Source organism: Schistocerca cancellata, chromosome 5, assembly GCF_023864275.1.
Source record: "Schistocerca cancellata isolate TAMUIC-IGC-003103 chromosome 5, iqSchCanc2.1, whole genome shotgun sequence".
NCBI lineage: Eukaryota > Metazoa > Arthropoda > Insecta > Orthoptera > Acrididae > Schistocerca > Schistocerca cancellata.
This window is the reverse complement of record NC_064630.1, coordinates 226490039-226510544: the sequence shown is the minus strand read 5'-3', so window position 1 is coordinate 226510544 and position 20506 is coordinate 226490039. Positions and strand designations below refer to the sequence as shown.

At 37.9% G+C, this 20506-nt stretch overlaps 1 protein-coding gene across 2 annotated transcripts in view; it reads right to left on the bottom strand.

The window, feature by feature from the left end:
- The window catches only part of LOC126189039 (T-kininogen 2), a 171458-nt gene extending 151278 nt beyond the window's left edge, over positions 1–20180 (bottom strand). The window contains exons 1-2 of one of the 2 annotated variants that reach the window (XM_049930889.1): positions 20005–20180; positions 10185–10328 (exon numbers count right to left, since the gene is read on the bottom strand). In XM_049930889.1, coding sequence (XP_049786846.1) covers positions 10185–10328; positions 20005–20094 — 234 coding nt within the window. In that variant the 5' untranslated portion in view covers positions 20095–20180. The remainder of the gene's footprint in view (positions 1–10184; positions 10329–20004) is intronic. The other variant, XM_049930890.1, reaches the window with a different exon arrangement.
- Between the last annotated feature and the right edge of the window lie 326 nt (positions 20181–20506).

Genomic DNA, 20506 nt, shown 5'->3' with positions numbered 1-20506 from the left:
AAAATTCAAAAATGACAAATACTAAATCTGTGCATGTGTGTGTGTGTGTGTGTGTGTGTGTGTGTGTGTGTGTGTGTGTGTGTGAGAGAGAGAGAGAGAGAGAGAGAGAGAGAGAGAGAGAGAGAGATCCTCCCAAACCCCTGGATCGATTTCAATCAAATGTGGCACAGAAACAGCTGGCCTCAGGCCTCATGAGTATCAGCACTGTAGGGTTAATGATCTCCTAGCTCCAATAGGAGTGGAGATACAGGCAAAAACCATGGTTTTTTTTCCAGCCCTTGGCATGTAGCATTCCTGCACAACAGGCATGTGTGGGAACAGTATGTGCCTGCCAAATCAACCTGCTTTGCAGGGCAGCTTACTCTTCAGGAGCAAGAAACAGTGTTACAGGCCCCGGTACATAGGTTGTTCTGTGTGAAAGGTATGTAGTACTGGAGTAACATCAGCTTCCATTACCAACCTGTTTTGCATGGCAGCCTGCACATTAGGGGCAAATAAATGATTTTCAATCCTCTCATGTGTAGCCTATCCCACATGTTGAGGGAGCAAATCGGCCTGCTTCATTGAACTGTATGGAAGGGGTTACACGTGACAATGAACATGGCTGGGGACATCAATTCCCAAAGCTCCAGTGCTCAGCTCTATTATCAACCTGACGGATCATTCAGGCTTATCAGCCAGCACAGAGAATGGTGGTCCATCACAATGGTGAATGGTGGGCTGAACAAATACATCTGGAACTTGTTGCAGCCCCAAACAGTTGCAAGGCACTCTTTCTCGGCAGTAGAGAAGTTCACTTCTAACTTGTAGAGCACTCAGGAAGCATAAGCTGTCACCTTTTAGCAGCCTTCCTGAATTTGCACTATTCCACAACTGACAAAGTCATTGTTAAGTTCTTTCTTGACATTCTCACATAAAAAAAAAAAATGCTTCAAATGGCTCTGAGCATTATGGGACTTAACTTCTGAGGTCATCAGTCCCCTAGAACTCAGAACCACTTAAACCTAACTAACCTAAGGACATCACACACATCTATGCCCGAGGCAGGATTCAAACCTGCGAACGTAGCGATCGCACGATTCCAGACTGTAGCACCTAGAACAGCTCGGCCACCCCGGCCGGCTCTCGCATACAATGCTAGGACTGAAGAAGTTGCTAAGACATCCTTAAGGGCAAGTAGAGAGTTTTCTTCTTCCTCATGCCAGGAAAATTTGTCAGCTTGCTGCAGTAGTTCTTGCAATTGATGTACCTCAGTGCAAAAGTCCATTAGTAATTGCCAGTAGCATGCGCACATTCCAAGAAAAATTCTCACATCACGAATGTGCCCGAAAGTCAGAAAATCTGTGACTGTTCTTATTTCCCCTGGATAGGGACAGACTCCATCGTCATTCACTATACACCCCAAGATTTTAATTTCTTGGTTGCCAAAGATTGAGGCGGAAGCCTGCACACTGAACACACTCACCGTGGTCGTCAGGTGGCTAAGATATTCTTCAAATGTCTTCAACAAATGACAGTATTATCCGTATAGCAAAGATACATTGTCCAGTTAATATGTTGAAGCAGGATGTGCATCATACACCATTGCATTACACCGTCCAAACAGCATAACTGTAAATCAGATGTTGTCGAGAGTTATGAAAGAAATTTCTTCCCAGTCAGCTTATCAATCTTAGTTTAACATCCCGTTGACAACAAGGTCATTAGAGCTAATCCATCTAGAGCTACCACTAGCATGTCATCATGTTCATAGTTGAGAAATATGTAGTTTGCTCCCTTCAATCAGTCTAGGATGTCATCAAAGCATGTCAATGGAAAGACATCTTTCTTCATGATTTTGTTAGGTCGTCGGTAGTCACCAAATGAACATCATGTGCCATACTTTTTCCAACAGAACCACTGGAGATGAAAAGAACGCTCTGAAAGTTCAGTGATGTCATTTTGCAGCATCTTCTCCACTTCCTCCCAGAGAATCTGTCGTTCACCTGTTGACACTCTATATAACAGCTCGCTATGTGGTTTATGACCCTAGTATTTATGCAGTGTTTTACCATGGGCTGATTGGTTGTCCCATCTCCATTCTGAATCTGAAAGCACCAAAAAATTGGCACAGAATGGCTATCACTTGCTGACATCATTTCTTGATCAGGGCAGATTCTAATGGCAGTTCAATAGAAGGATTTTTCATCAATGATGCCCTTTCTGGACTGGTTTGTCTCTCCTTAAGCACATACCTTTAGGTAGGAGTTGTGACAACTCATGATTGTGATCCAAAGTTCTCCTTAACCACCTACAATACTTACAACTGTGGCTGGCACTTAGATTTTCTTTGAGAGCCTGAGGAGCTTTCTGTAATCCACAAAAGCTTGACAGTTTAACTAAACATCTTGACTGACAACTGGGACTCATCTCATTGATGATGGTGGGATAAGCAATGTCTTCAATGACAAGCAACCATTCAGAGTAACCTTTGTTATGTGTGCTTGTTGGAATAACTTCGTTAATCTGAAGCTCTGATATTTCAGTCTATGACTGCTTGTGGTGCCTGCAAGAAGTTCCATCCAAGAATAACCATATGACTACATTCTGTTAAAGTGACAAATTCAAAGGACTTTGTTCTGTCATCAATAGTTATTCTTGTAATACATGTTCCTGTCAGCTGGGCATATTATCCATTTGAGACTATCTGCACAATCTGTTTCATATCACAAAACAAAGTATTCTTTTGCTGCTGATGATAAGCACTATATATTACACAAAAGGAAGCTCCTACATTGGCTAGTAGCTGATGATGAAATCAATGAGATTTCCAGACATATTATGCATCATGATTGTCATCACCAGAGGATTTGCATCTGTGGTGGGCCCACCTCCATAGATGGCCACCTCACTTGGCTTTCCAGAATTCAACAGCTAGGTGAGCAGCTGGTACAATTGTCAGGTGACAGGAACGGCTGTGGTGTGTTGGGGAGTAACCTCATTCAGGGTACAGCATTGGGCTTCATCCCACATCACAACTATAATCATCTGCAGTTGACTGGTGTTAGTACAACTTTTGTGATGGCCATCTGGTGGTAGTTGTTGAAAATTTACTTCCTTTTTCTGCATCAGCATCCAGCATGTCCAGGGCATCCATGGTGAAACCACACCAATGTGTTGTCCTCTGTCCTCCAAATGTCTGTTGTTCTGTGGAGTATTGTACTTGGTGGAGGAGTTGGTTACACCTGTATTGGTCAAAAGCTGCATATGTTCTAGTTGGTCAAGTCCATTCTTCTTGCACATTTGACTAGTGGTGGTGATGGGTGCTAATAATTGATACAACTCTTCTTTCACATTCTCCATTACCTCCTGACTTATTGTGTCAACATTCATTACTGCTATCTCTTGTATACATGGTCCAATGTTTGTGGCTGCCATGCACTGCTATATCTATTCTCTTCATATCTGGTGTATGAGAGAGGTGAACTCATGGTGGTCTTCCATAATTGCCATAGAGATCACATTCAGCAATTTGTCGTACATCTTTCATTCAACGCTTTTTCTGTGACATTTCCTCAATTCACTGGTACTTCATGAATTCCTCTGTGATCATGATACCTTTTACCAGAAGGCCTTGGTGCATGTCTTCTTTGGCCCCTCTCATCAATGTATGATTTTTTTCATCTTCTCTCATATTTGGATTCAAGATGTGGCATGGGGCCAAAACTTTCTGCATATGTGACTGTCTCGTTTCCCATAACAGTTGGCATTGTTCTTCAATTGTTCATCCACTATGCAGACTTACTGTTCATTGTTGCCCAATATTTTCCTCAGTTCAGGGCAGAATTTGTCCCAATATTGAGCTTCACTTCATTGTCCTTGAAACACTGCTGGGTTGCTCTGTCCAAGTAGAAGTGCACGTTTGCCAAACACATCTTGGAAACCCACCTGTTCTAACTGGTTAACAGTCAAACTCTTAGCAATTTCATCAGGTCCTGAGTAGCATCTCCCAAAAATACTGATGGACACCTGATGTGCAGCTGACTTACTGTGCTGTATATCTTCTCGTGTGATCTGGTGTATGTCTCCAAAATATATGGATCTTAGGAACCATGTACAGATTGTATTCCAGTTTCTGTCCATGCAGGTGACAATTTTTACACTGCCTAATTGCAACCACGGTGATGTTGATGTTCTGAAGTACTCAGCATCTCCACCAAACAATACCACATTATAACCACGATCAAGTCCAAATCCAAAGGCAGGGTCATCAAAGAAGTACAAAACTTAGAAGTGAAAGCACATTTATTACTCCCAGTTGAAAAAGAACTGATGTCCTGGATGGAGAGTGTAGCTATTTTTACAACCATCAACTATCCTAGAACACACAAACAAGAATCTTCTAGAAAAGATAAATACTAAATAACAAATAACTGTTGTGATATGGTTTGAACTGGTGACCCATAACGCATCAACCCCATTCTTTTCTCTCCCATTGCCATTGTCTCTTTCTTTCTCACTTAGTCTGTTGTCTTTCTCTTCAACAACAATTGTCTCCTCTCTGCACATGCCCTTGGGGATGGAATTCGGGGGGGAGGGAGGGGGCAACTTTAACACGTGGGTATGGGGGATGGAGAAACATGGGAAAATTTTTTACGTTAAAGTTTGCTGGGCTGGGTGTGTCCAGACCTACACCCCCCCCCCCCCCCTCCCAAGGCTAAATATGGCCTCCACTTGTCTTTATCATTTCCACTATCTCCTCTCTCTTTGGCTCCCACTGCTATTGTCTCCCTCTCCCCCCTATTGTCAGTGTCTCACTGCTACTCTTCTTTCAGCACAAAAAAGCATGAATATGTTCACACACCAAAATTTTTGGTGAAGAAGGTGGAATCAGGGTTGAGGCAGCTGGTTTCTGTCAGAACCTTTTAAAGATAGCCATATTCACCTTTTTGTGTTCCAACAGTAGCATTTTACAACTGGTTCCCTCTTTTCAGCAAGGAATGCTGCTTACATAAAATGAATTCTGTAGATCAGTAAAGTTTTGACAAGTTATTTATATACTTCAACACATTAACAAACTTTGACACACATAAACAACAAATAATGAAGCAGAACACAAGATTAGCACAAAATTGTTTCCCATCAAACACAAGTTCACTTTACACTACTTTACATAAAAATGTGCAAATTTTTAGACTACACCTACCAAAAAATGCAGTGTTTGGTTTGCAAGATTTCGTATGAGAAAATAATTTGTTGTTTGGTGTTTAGTCTGCCAAGCAGCACCATTGACTAATTTCCAGGTCAAGACAGCCTGTGTAGGCATCAAGTGCCCATATACAGAAACAGTGTGTTAAAACTTTATTTGTGAAAAAACAGCAACCAGTAACATAGTTTTCTGATCTCAGAATTGTTGCAGTGAGACTTGAACCCTTGCCATTTGTTTCTTACATTGGTTAAAACTACATTTACACCTCAGCCCTGATATTACGTGTATATTTTATGTGTGTAAGTATGGTAACTTTGAACCTCTTGATCTCTGTAACAGATAACGATATCGAAAAAATTTTCAAAGTTCCCAAGATCACCATCATAAAAATGTATGTTGAAATTTCTATGGTTTACCAAGAATAGAAATTATGAAAGTGGCCATCCCCACAATTAGTACTTTTGATACTCAAAGATCATTGTTTTTTGGGGTCTTTTCACCAACCGTCCGTGAACAAATTGTGATTTTATAAATCACCTAAGGCCTATCCTAGACCACAACTGATGCAAAAGAATATAAATGTGAAAAAGTCATGCAAATATTTGTTTCATATACAACCAGAAATGCCCGATGCTTGTCTTTTACCATTGCAATCCAGTCAGCCTGAGTGCAGAACTATAGATAATTATAATACAAAAGAACCAACTAATTTGCTCAATCTGGCTGTGCTTGAGGGAGTGCATAACGTTTAAATTTTCGCCCTGTATTACATATAACTACAGTATGCCCATTCTTCTGATAGGTATACATATGGTCGTTAAGCCAAAGGCTTTCACAATTGACCTCTTATCTCTGTGGTCACTTGAACCTGACATATGACTCCCCGAAAAACTGCATTTTTGTGTGTACCTATTTGACACATAATGTACTGTGCACTGCCATGCATGGACCGATAAGGCTCCACTGTGTAGGTGTGTCATCATTTCAGGATCACTGAGAAAACTAAATGTCACTGTTGGAGAGAAATTTATGTTCCAGAGCACTGGCTACAGATGGTTGCTAAAGTTTCCTAAGTATTTCCTATCATACCAACACAAAAACATACTTAGAAACAGATGAAACCCTGAGACTGTACATTTAGAATACACTAAATGGCATACACTATATCTAATGTACGCTATTCAAGAGAGGAGAGTCAATAAAATCATTTTATAAGCAGTCAGTTAACATAACATTGGATTTTGAAGAAATAGATCTGAGGCCACTGCCATGTGGCAGGCATACACAAGTTGTGCTTCCAAAACCAAAGATAAAACAATTTAAATACAAGAAACTCGTGGGCCTAATGTGATTCATACCACCAATCTACCATCCATTGAACAAAAATCTGCACCATTAATGCCCAACCACACTGCTGGGGCAACATTCACCAGGGTAAAGAGACCTTTTGAACATTGAATTAGAGAAAATGACACAATTTAAGAGTACAGGAAGCCTTACAACTTCATTGTAATGTTGTTGTCCTCAGTCCAGAGACTGGTTTGATGCAGACCTCCATGCTACTCTATCCTGTGCAAGCTTCTTCATTTCCAAGTAACAACTGCAACCTACATCCTTTGGAATCTGCTTAGTGAATTCATTTCTTGATCTCCCTCTATGGTTTTTACCCTCCACGCTGCCCTCCAATACTAAATTGGTGATCTTTTGATGCTTCAGAACATGTCCTACCAACTGATCCCTTCTTCTAGTCCCGTGCCACAAATTCCTCCTCTCCCCAATTCTATTCAGTAACCTCCTCATTAGTTACATGAACTACCCATCTAATCTTCAGCATTCTTCTGTAGTACAACATTTCAAACGCTTCTATTTTATTCTTGTCTAAACTAGTTATCGTCTGTGTTTCACTTCCATACATGGCTACACTCCATACAAATACTTTCAGAAATGACTTGCTGACACTTCAATCTATACTCAATGTTAACAAATTTTTCGACTTCAGAAACGCTTTCCTTCCCATTGCCAGTCTACATTTTATATCCTCTCTACTTTGACCATCATCGGCTAATTTGCTCCCCAAACAGCAAAACTCATCTACTATTTTAAGTGTCATTTCCTAATCTAATTCCCTCAGCGTCACCTCATTTAATTCAACTACATTCCATTATCTTTATTTTGCTTTTGTTGATGGTCATCTCATATCCTCCTTTCAAGACACTGTCCATTCCGTTCAACGCTCTTCCAGGTCCTTTGCCGTCTCTGACAGAATTACAGTGTTATCAGCAAACGGCAAAGTTTTTATTTCTTCTCTTTGGATCTTCCTACACCAAATTTTTCTTTTGTTTCCTTTACTGCTTGCTCAATATACAGATTGAATAACATCATGGATAGGCTACAACCCTGTCTTACTCCCTTCCCAACCACTGCTTCCCTTTCATGCCCTCGATTTTTATAACTGCCATTTGTCTTCTGTACAAATTATAAATAGCCTTTCGCTCCTTGTATTTTACCCCTGCCAGCTTCATAATTTTAAAGAGAGTATTCCAGTCAACATTGTCAAAAGCCTTCTCTAAGTCTGCAAATGCTAGAAACGTAGGTTTGCATTCCCTTAATATATCTTATAAGTTGTAGGGCCAGTATTGCTTCACGTGTTCCAACATTTCTATTGAATCCAAACTGATCCTCCCCAAGGTTGGCTTCTACCAGTTTTTCCATTCATCTGTAAGGAATTCGTGTTAGTATTTTGCAGCCGTGACTTATCAAACTGATAGTTTGGTAGTTTTCACACCTATCAACACCTGGTTTATTTAAGATTGGATTTATTACAGTCTTCTTGAAGCCTGAGGGCATTTCCCCTGTCTCATACATCATGCACACCAGATGGTGGAGTTTTGTCAGGGCTGGCTCTCCCAAGGCTATCAGTAGTTCTAATGGAATGTTGTCTACTCCCGGGGCCTTGTATCTTTCTTTAGTTTGAGAAGTGTGATCACTCTGAAAATTTACACAGCCTTTGTAACTCAGAAACTATGATTATGTTGCAGAAAAATAAATCAAAAGATTTGTAAAATATATGTCTTGGCTCATAGTTCAGAAAAGGGTTGGCAAATCTATTGACTTATACAGCTTAATTCTTTTTTTTAGAAAAAAAAGTAAAAAAAGCAAACAACTGCTCCTATTCTGTAGAAGAATTTCTATTATTGTAATGTGTAAAATGTCATAGGAACTACTAAGACACACACACACACACACACACACACACACACACACACACAAAAACCAACAACATAGTTATGTACAGCACATAGCCACATTTAAAATTAATTTGCAACATGAATGCAAAGACAACATTACAATTTTTCATGCAAATGATCCATGGAACATGATACTAACCAACCATTATTGATAACACTATTTATTAATGACAAACAGTGGCATTATTGATCTTTCACCAATACATTCATCTTTACAAATGTTCATGTTTAAAATTATTGCATTTAGTTGATCCTTTTTTTTTTGACAGAAGCCAACATCACAAGCACAGCGCAAGATAGCTCTAATTTTAAACATGAACAGACATCTGAGGATGCATCTGTCAGCTTCAAACCAAAGTGATACTACATGTTTTTAATAAATAGAATTATTAATTTAATATTAATTTTAATTTTCAAAATAATTAACTTTTATTTTACACAACCCTAGTCCCACTATGGCACTTTTCAACAAAATATCATACTAACATACATGCTTTTGTTTAAGTGAATTTAAAATACACACATTAAAAAAAGTTTTCCATCACCCCAGTTCCCAGAACTCCTTACATCACGTACATCTTGTGAATGACTTCCTTCAGGATAACGACATCGCTTGGCTAGAGTGGCCAGCATGTTCTCCAGATATGTACTCTATCAAACATGCCTAGGATAGACTGAAAGGGGCTGTTTATGGACAACGTGACTCACCAACCACTCTGAGGGATCTACGCCGAATCGTCGTTGAGGAGTGGGACAATCTGGACCAACAGTGCCTTGATTAACTTGTGGATAGTAATGAATAGAAGCATGCATCAGTGAAAGAGGATGTGCTACTGGGTATGAGAGGTACCGGTGTGTACAGCAATCTGGGTCACCATCTCTGAAGGTCTCGTTGTATGGTGGTACAACACGCAATGTGTGGTTTTCATGAGCAATAAAAAGGACGGAAATGACGTTTATGTTGATCCCTATTCCAATTTTCTGTATAGGTTCCGAAACTTTTGGTATCGAAGTGATGCAAAACCATTTTTTGTTGTGCATATTAAAATACGAATGACAACAATGGAAAGTGGAAAGCTTCAGAAGCCTATCAAAACCGAAGGAAAACACATGCTTTGGAGAAAAGTACTAATAACCCTGGTGTTATATAAAAACCAGTTCTGTTGTAATATTTTGAACAAGATAAAAAATGGGGCTTTTTAACAATACAAATTCATCTATGCACCTATAATCGAAGACGTACACAGTCTCTCAGAAATTTAAGGGAGTGCAAAGATTCTTGCAGGATGCCCAGTTCTAAAAAAAGAGATAGCTTAATGATTCCACTAAAGAACTCCTCCAAATTAACCTCATCACTTCAGTGAATATCACTGACATACATGTGCAAGAAGTATAATTTCCAGCAGCTCATTAATACAGTAGCAGCAACATTTTCATAATCAGACTCAAGGGTGTCAAGTAAAGGAACTTCAACAGAATTCCTGCAGTAACAGTTTTTATGCAGTTAGCTCTAAAGAGTTAGAAAGCTCTTATTTTTGTTGGTCATAATGACAATAACCTGATGGGTCAGTAGCACTATTCAGTAACACACTCGAGTATGTCATGTTATGAGTTTATGTAGATATGTTCTTGTAATTAATTTGTTCTTGATAATTAATAGAAAGAAAACGGACAGAAAAATTGCAGCACATTAACTGCAGCACTTCCAAATGTTAGTATCACATTCTGGAGTTTACTGTTTTCTTTACCTGAGTTTTTGCACTGACAATCCGAACTAACGCTTGCTTGAAAGCCGAATTCTGTCTCCTATCAATTTCACTCAATGCAAAGGTTGCTACATCCTTGATGTGTGGATCATTGACATCAGCATCTGAGAGACCTCCAACAAGTGTCTGCAAAATAAAATAAGATTTCAATAAAGGTGTCAAACCTGGGACAGGATATATATGATGCCATGCTGAAAAGTAATGCCTCTGAATTTTTTGTGGAAACTCGGAAAGCTTTAAAAAATAAAAAAAAAACTTTATTAATATTCTAATTCTACATCTTTATTCTTCATGTCTACATTGTTATTTCTTAACATAGTAGCACTGGTGACAAACATAACTCCCAGTGAGAGACCAGGTTGTTGATACAGTCACTATAGAATGTTTTACTTTGTTATGGAGCCACAACTTCACCTCTGCTTCCATCACTTCACCACTACCAAAGTGAAGTCCTCAGAGGTGTTCTTTAAGTTTTGAAAACAGATGAAAATAGGATGGGACCAAGTCGAGCTGTATGATCGATGACAGTGAACTGAAGGCATCCGATTGTTGCAGATGTCACAGCACTTGTATGTAACCTAGCATGGTCATGCTGAAGGAGGGGTGCTCCATGTGTGGATGAACTCTTCAAATTCACGCTTTCAATTTTCTCAATTACAGCACACTTTTTTTCACGCACTAATACAGTTACATTACCGCCAACAGCATGATAATTCAGAGCCCTGTAGCAGCAGAGGGTTGTAGCTTGTGTCAGTGAAGGGGGAATCCCAGCTGAGTAATATGCATGACTTGTAATGCCTCAACTGATATTGAGAATGCCCATGTATTACAAACATGACATGGTCATGTATCACAAAGAACTTTAATGTACATGGCTGTGCAAAATATCTCATTTCAAGTTATTTAAGTGTTTAACAAAACACAGCGGGCAGAGTAAAATCTTCAACCAGGTCCCTTGAGATTTTTCTCATAATTATACTAGCTAGCTGGGAACACACAACTTCAGTTCCTCTACTTACCTCATAGTTTCTTTTTTTGTCAATACTTTGCCCTCTGTGTCTCTCCCATTCATGATATTTTTCCTACCCTCAAGACATAAATTATAGACTTAGTTCTAAATGAGTTGCTGTCTGTTCTGATTATATGATTTGTTTTTCAGTTTCTTTGCCCACAGTTTTGTGATCCATGGTAGTCACCTTTTTTCCAGAAATTCAGAAATATTTATTTTCTTAGCTTGACCTAACAGGTTTGGTGGAGAAGTTCAAAAAAGGTTTGTCTTCAACTCAGATAGTTTACGCGTATTCCTGTTGGTTTATTCATATATCTGCAGACTGCTTCATTGTTTCTCATTTTCCAACTATTCTGTTTGTTAAAAAACAATTTGTCTTTATAGCACCTTTAGTCCACCCACCTCGCAGTTGGGATTTATGCCTTCAAATGCATATAAACCTCCTGACCTTACAACTGTAGTATAGTGTTTTAGTTTTGTTATTTCTAGAGTTGAAATACTTGTTGCAAATGTTTTTAGATGACCTGTAAGCTCTTTGCTTTTTATTAACTACCAATAAACTCCCAATTCCTTAAAAAAACTGAATCCCATGCATAAAGCAGATTCACACTTCTGATCACTTTACTACTTAGAGTATTAATTGTGTGTCTGTAAGTGAAAGAAAGTTTGAAAAAGTTTTGATATTATGTGTAAAGTTTATTGAAAGTCTAAGTGCACCAATGATCAAACACTAGCTGAGTATAGTCTGGGTAATCTGAACTGTGTTTAAAGCAAAAGCTAGTTTGTCATGCATCTCGACATATACGACTCCATATGACATTAAGTATGTGACATACTATTACATAATTTTGCAGGTACAGTTAGTGGTATAAGTGGATAATGTCTGCAAAATATTATGTGAATAGAGTTAGTAGTAAAGAAATAATAAATTATCTAATCTAATCTAATCTAATCTAATAATAAATTAAACTGTCATGACTGATGTGACAGTTTTACACCATGAACAGTGATTTTTATTTTATTAATTTTTGAGATCAGTAGAACCTTTATCCTAGTGCTTTGCCAGGATGTAGAACATGTAAGATTATATTTAAAAACATTTATAAATAGTCATGAGATTTACAATCTAAATTAAATGTTAATAGATACATGAAAAGTGAGATGAAAGTGTCAATATGACAACAGTAATAATAGTCACACATATAAATTATAAGGCTTATATTCTATAAGCATTTTGAAAATAAGTGATACAACAGAGCTACACAGTAAGTTTTCTTGGCAATGCTTAAAAGTAATTGCAGTTCACAATGTATTACACATTGTCAAAAAATTCCTGGAAACAGTAGAAGGAGCTACCCAAAAGACACAAGTCAGCTGTTCTTTGGATTTAGTCAGATCCCTAGTGACTGATTTGGCATGAAAAAATGGTTCAAATGGCTCTGAGCACTATGGGACTTAACATCTGTGGTCATCAGTCCCCTAGAACTTAGAACTACTTAAAACTAACTAACCTAAGGACATCATACACATCCATGCCAGAGGCAGGATTCAACCTGCGATCATAGCGGTCACGTGGTTCCAAACTGAAGCGCCTAGAATCGCACGGCCACACCGGCCAGCGATTTGGCATGAATCTGAAGTTTATTGTACATTTTATGGTTAAATAACATGCTCCTTTCTGTGCCAGGCTGACTTTTTTTACATCTCTGTGAAGATCATATTTACTTCATAATCACGATATGCACTGTTTGCTTCATAAATTATATGATGATTGTTGAAAATGTAGTAAGCAAAAACATTTTTGCTTTCATCATTTTATGGTGGTATCAGTGAGAAAAAGTATTGTAAAGATTCGAAATGACGTGTTGTGCTTCTTAAGTGCTCTCATTCTCAAGTACTGGAAGAATATAATCTGGGTATTTGTGTGCACTGACTTATGTTGCCCCAGTTGTAACAATTGTCTCAGTGTGTTGAATCTTTAACATAACACCATACCTCTTAATAAGTACATAATGAAAGCATTCTAAATTTTTAAGTTCTATCAATAATCACACAAAATATGAAAACCAAGGTTTGGTTGCCCTCGAAGCAGTTAGACAAGCAACCTGCTACTGGATTCATGAATCGTGTACCGGGATAGCCATCCAGCAACATAGATTAAATCATTTGCTGGGCTTTGGATCCACTCTTGCATTGTTTCTCCAAGATATTAAAATCTGCTAACCCTTTCAATTTTAACAGTTAGTTTTCTGTATATTTTTTGTTTATGTTTGCCATGAATTTTAGTTTTTTCAGTTAAAATGCTGGGACCAGTTCTGTGTGCTGTTTCCCCAATAAAAATTATTTGTGTGATTGTTTCTGTCAGATTTGCTTTGCAAATGCTAGGCAGCTGACCTATTTCTTCCCCACATTTTTTTTTAATTCTTATTTATCTACCTTCTTTTTTTTAAAAAAACCTCCATGTGTTTTTTTCACTCAATCATTAGAGTTTTAAATACTAGCAACAGTCATTAGAGAAAGAGTACAAACACAGTCTCCACAGTAATGTGTTAATAATGAAGAGCTTGTCCTATAAACTCTGTGGGCATGCTGAAAAGTTATGCCTCAGAATGTTTAGAATGTTCTCAATATCGACTGAGGCATTACATGTAATGGATATCACTCAGTCAACTTTCCCGATTTGCTGACACAAGCTGCAACCCTCTCCTGCTACAGGCCTCCAAACTGCAGAATATAACATGGCAGTGTGTAATGTCAGTATGTCCTTGCATGAGAAACAGCGTGCTGTAATTGAGTTTTTAACCACAGAAAACATGCCTTCAACTGAAATCCATAGGAGACTGAAAATTGTGTACAGCAATGATTGTATAGAAATCAGTAATGTATGACATTGAGTTGTTATGAAGCTAACGGCTGACAAGACCCAGTGGAATAGGGTTGACGAACTCATCAGAGAAAATCATCAGATAACACAGACGCAGCTGTCAGGTAAGTGTGATATATCATGAGAGGTGATGCTGTGGCTCGGGTCAATCAAGTCAAACATTCAACAGTGATGGTATTAACAAATCAGTCTTTTGTTGGAAGAAATGTGTTCACATTCAGAAGACTATGTTGGGAAATTAATATGTAGACGTGAAAAATAAAGATGTAGCACATTAATAAAGTTTGTTTTATTTAGAAACCTTTAGAAGTTTGCACATAAAAAATTCAGAGGCTTTACTTTCCACTTTCTAAGCAAACCTCCATGTGTATTTGTTCACTCAGTCGTTAGAGTTTTATATCCAACAGTTGTTAGAGACAGAGTACAAACACTGTCTCCATAGTAATGTGGAGCACTTGAGAATCACATTGAGGAAGTGATTTTCTCAAAATGATTTGGAGTAAACTACTGTTTCCTTCTTGTGATCTGAAAACAACTAGAGCCAGACAAAACCAGTAATTTCTACTTGAAATTGTATGTGACTGTGCCAGAAAATACACAATTTAAACAAAACATTTCAACAGTCAATGATATCTCCAGTACAATACACTTTACAGAGATTTCTTTGCTTGATATGCGAAAATTGGTCATTTATACCTGATGTAATGCTTCATTTAATTATACTGATATATCAAAACTTAACAAGAGTGGATTTATGATGAGATGTAAAATTAACAAAAAAGTAAAAGTAACTGCTATATAAACTATAAATCTAGCTAATGTTTAGAATGGAGTTTTATATCATAATGAAAATTTATTTTACAGTACATTTATGAATTGAAAATTCTTAGATGCCAAAAACAGGGTTCCTTATTAATCACTAATTCTACAATTATTACAACATTTTGGGGGTTTCTATTCCAGTTACCACTAACAGCCACATTAAACAAGTTTTAATTTTACCGTATTAAGGCAGCTGACAGTGTTCTTAGTACCAAATAATAAATAAAAACAGTTGCTGAGTACTGTGAAGTATAAAGCAGTGGTTTTTTTTCTCGGAGTAGCTGTGTTTCATGTATTTATAAATTAATATAGAAGTAATGTCCATAATTATTGTCCATTCATCATGTTCTATAGATTGTATCAAGTATAATATCCAACACTCTTCTTTCAATGTGCCTGTCTGCCACTCAACACTGCTTCTACGAGGGGTTGTTCACATGATATTCGTTGGACTGTTGCCTGTAAACACCTGCTATGTCAGTGTTCTTGGAAGAGAGCTGTGGCAGTGACATGGCTCTGTTGTTGTTCCCATGTAGTGATTTGCGAAGACAGGAAAAAAATAAATAAATAAATAGAGATTCGAGCAGTGATTAAGTACTTCGTAAAGAAAGATATGAGAGCAAAGGACATTCATGCCGATTTCCAGAATACAGGGGAGGACTTCATATTTAACTGTTGCCAAGTGGACAAATGTATTTAAATGTTGTCAGGAGAGATTAGATGATCCACGCAGTGGTCAGCAAGATGTATCACTACTCCAGAAATCATTTCAAAAATGCACAAAATGGTCATGGAGGATCACCGACTGAAAGTGCATGAAATTCCTCAGGTTTGCCAGATGTCACCTGAAAGCGTATAGCCTATCACATTTTAAATGAAGAATTAGAAATGTAAAAATTATTTGCAAAATTGGTGCTATGACAAGACAATGCATGCCCGTGCACATGTGCCATCGCCATGGCAAAATTACACAAACAAAGGTGTGAATTGTTGCCACACCTGCCTTATTCATCCTATATGGCTCCGTCAGACTTCCATCTCTTCCCAAAACTGAAAATTTTTCTTGGTGAATGAAGATTCACTTCAAATGAAGAATTGATAGCAGCAATTGACAACTATTTTGCAGGCCTGGAGGAAACTCATTTGCAAGATGGGATCAATGCACTGGAACATTATTGGACCAAGTGCATTATTCTACAAGGAACCTATATTGAAAAATAAAAAAGTTTCAGTGATGTAAGTACTTTTATTCTATTCCATTTTGAGTACTTTTCAAACCACCTTCATATGTGGCAAATCTATACATTTTATATTGATGACTGACTACAAAGATAGCATGAAGGTTACTACACAATTTTAACATTCTACTGGAAATACCATTGTAGCCTGCAATTACCACTTTTTGTGAATTAGGTAACATCCTTTGGGGTGGTATGGTTGAAACTAATATCTGTAAGTCATGCCTGCAGCGATTTAATACATCTGTATGTACCATATTTGGCACCCATGTAAGAAAGTAAGAAGGAATTACAATGCGTCAACTTTTTTGCCAGATACTTTTTGGAGCTCAGTATTATTCACATTAATACCTTTGTTCAATTAATGTTTATAAACCCTCAAATCGCGTTATGATTTATTTTTGTCTATAGTGCCTGTGCTTCATTTTTTTTAAAACATAGACTGAAGAATGTTATAACACTGATGATAATGCAACTTCAACTCTTGATTACAATTTATCCATCAAGTTACATAGAACTCACTCTCTTTCTAACACAAGACACTTTAATCCAAAGAGTTATACATTCCCTGTTCTTGCTTCCGCTCAAATTCATCCTTGTTTGTTCTAGGGGTAAACAAAATTCTACAACTATGTTTAAAAGGAAGCTTAATTTTGCGTCTACACTGTTAACTTAGAAGAAAATGTTCCCATAATTTTTCTCCAAATACTATGATTAAGTCTGGTTTTGTTTATTCTTTACAGACAAATGGAAAAACTAGTAGAAGCAGACCTCAGGGAAGATCAGTTTGGATTCCGTAGAAATGTTGGAACACGTGTGGCAATACTGACCCTACGACTTATCTTAGAAGCTAGATTAAGGAAAGGCAAACCTACGTTTCTAGCATTTGTAGACTTAGAGAAAGCTTTTGACAATGTTGACTGGAATACTCTCTTTCAAATTCTGAAGGTGGCAGGGGTAAAATACAGGGAGCGAAAGGCTATTTACAATTTATACAGAAACCAGATGGCAGTTATAAGAGTCGAGGGACATGAAAGGGAAGCAGTGGTTGGGAAGGGAGTAAGACAGGGTTGTAGCCTCTCCCCGATGTTATTCAATCTGTATATTTAGCAAGCAGTGAAGGAAACAAAAGAAAAATTCAGAGTACGTATTAAAATCCATGGAGAAGAAATAAAAACCTTGGGGTTCGCCGATGACATTGTAATTCTGTCAGAGACAGCAAAGGACTTGGAAGAGCAGTTGAACGGAAGGGATAGTGTCCTGAAAGGAGGATATAAGATGTACATCAACAAAAGCAAAACGAGGATAATGGAATGTAGTCGAATTAAGTCGAGTGACGCTGAGGGAATTAGATTAGGAAAAGAGACACTTAAAGTAGTAAAGGAGTTTTGCTATTTAGGGAGCAAAATAACTGATGATGGTCAAAGTAGAGAGGATATAAAATGTAGACTGGCAATGGCAAGGAAAGCGTTTCTGAAGAAGAGAAATTTGTTAACATCAAGTATAGATTTAAGTGTCAGGAAGTCATTTCTGAAAGTATTTGTATGGAGTGTAGCCATGTATGGAAGTGAAACATGGACGGTAAATAGTTTGGACAAGAAGAGAATAGAAGCTTTCGAAATGTGGTGCTACAGAAGAATGCTGAAGATTAGATGGGTAGATCACATAACTCATGAGGAAGTATTGAATAGGATTGGGGAGAAGAGAAGTTTGTGGCACAACTTGACCAGAAGAAGGGATCGTTTGGTAGGACATGTTCTGAGGCATCAAGGGATCACCAATTTAGTATTGTAGGGCAGCGTGGAGGGTAAAAATCGTAGAGGGAGAGCAAGAGATGACTACACTAAGCAGATTCAGAAGGATGTAGGTTGCAGTTGGTACTGGGAGATGAAGAAGCGTGCACAGGATAGAGTAGCATGGAGAGCTGCATCAAACCAGTCTCAGGACTGAAGACCACAACAACAACAAGAAGTCTTGTTTATGATTTTGTAATACAGTATTTCTCTTCTTTGATGTGAAATTAACAGGTCAGTGTATTTTATTTTTTATGTTTTACCATCAGCATCACGTAAACCAGTAACTATCACTTTTACATTTAAATCACTGAAGGGGTTGGGTCTATCATCAAAATGTCAGTTGCTGTAGCAGTAAGTCCCTGAATCCTCAGTGGGGGCTTCATGGTGGCAAATAATCAAAAGTTGGACACCAACAACTCTAGGTGCCCTCTATTTCTACACATTTTATGAAGCTTAATATATCCCCTGCTGGTGAGCTGTAAACTACAAGTACTATATAAGCTTGGTGATTTCTGACGCCTATCGGGACACAGCATTTAAAGAGCTGGACCTGATGTTTTCTTGGAACAGACTAAATTAATAAGTTCTGTGGCTGGGTCCAAGATGAAGCATTTCGTTTTGCTAGTAGCCAATTCATGTGTAACTATATTTATTCCACCTCTGTTTTAGATGAATCTGAGCATTTTAGCACTTGTCATAGATAGTTACCAGTACCTATATCGATACTCCACAAGCTAAAGTGTGTGGCGGAGGCTACTTCTGATACCACTTCCATTTCCCCTTTCCTGTTGTGTTTGCAAGTGACAGCCTATACAGGAAGAATAAGTGTTAGTCAGCCTCTGCATGAGCTCTGCGTTGTCTGATCTTGCCACGGTCATTTTACAAGAGGTTTGTGGGAGGAATTAACACAGGGTTTGACTCTCTCTGGAACAAACTAATTAATTTAACAATAAACATACCCATGATCCACAACACATCTCCTGTAATGCCTTCCAGTGCAGTCTGGTAAGCATTTCTGCAAATCTCTCACACTTACTAAATAAATCCTTGATGAAAGACACCATTCTTCTTTCGATCTTCTCTACTTTTTTTTTTAAGAAAAAAAAATTACTCTAGCTTGTAATGGCTCTGGACTGCCAAGCATATACAGAAGCTGAGTCTGCTAATTGATGGGTGTGACTACTATTCCACATCCCTAGACACTCTCCTTCATAATGCTGTTTATTGACACAATAGGTGAATGAGTCAATGAATAAATGGATGGATGTCTAACAGTAAAACTGTAGGCCTACTGACAAATTTACTGCCCTAAGCCTAGTATATTTACATTTACATCCTATAAATCACTACAATACGTGTCTCAAACGAATTTCACATTGGTAAGCACATTCACCTGTGAATACTGAAGCAGAATAAATCAAAATGAAAAGCAACATTACGCCACTTTCATTTGAGGCAGCTTAATATAAATTAATGAAATACATTGCATAAAATTTTTCAGTTCGAACTTAAATACATATTCATACACGTTTCAATTTCTATTTGTTGAAGCACCTTAAATCATTGTACACACTACTGATTTTGGCACAGATTGAAAAATGAAAATAATGCACGTTAGATAACAGTAAAATACTGCATAAGAGGTGAATAACAATAAAACCTTACAAATTTATAAACGGGTTGAAATGTAAGGTTATCTAGTATATGATTCGGGGATTCTCACTCGAGTAACTCTCATTTCTTTAAAGTCAATCTTGAACAACTTTTCGATAATACTGAGACTGCTGGTGAAGGATGTGTGTTAAAATGATTATTGTCCAGGTATAAACAATTACTTTGTTTTTTGCTAAGTCTAGAGGGGACATGTAAACTTTATTTTTTTCGTTTTGACATTATCCCAAACCAAATAATTAGTGAAACAAATATACACCTAACAATCTCTAAACTCCCCTTTTATTTTAATTTTCCATCCACATTCAACGTTGTTTCCTATATATTTGCTAGTAACGTCAATACAAAATTGTATACCGGTGTCTGAAATTTTTGAACTTACCTCTGTCACATTAGAGACCGATTCCGACACAGGCTGTGCATTTGACGATATGCATAAACAATATAACACCACGATATAAACCAATTTCATGTTAGAAAGATTTACAGCTGACGCAGCGTAGCTACACAATCTCCCTCCGCTCCCCTCGTGACAACTAACGATACGAACAGGGCGCCGCGACTATTAAAGTGTGAGTCATTGGCGGTGACGTTACGATGGAGGGGGGCTTGACAGTAGTTCAGCCGCTATTGGCTGTACACCCACTTCTTATTACCTCATGCCTCGAAGCGCTGATGTATACTGCGTACTTCGTAATTGTGTGTATGTAAAACGAAGCGCGAGATTATACCGAAGCAAATTATCCTGCTACCACGTAACAACTGTACAGCAGCAGAAAAGAAAACAAACAGGCTGGCGAAAATTTTCATAAGACGAAAGAAGGAAGTTAAAACCATCAGTGTTGTCGCTCTCTAACCAGCTACACCAAGGCACAAAACCATTC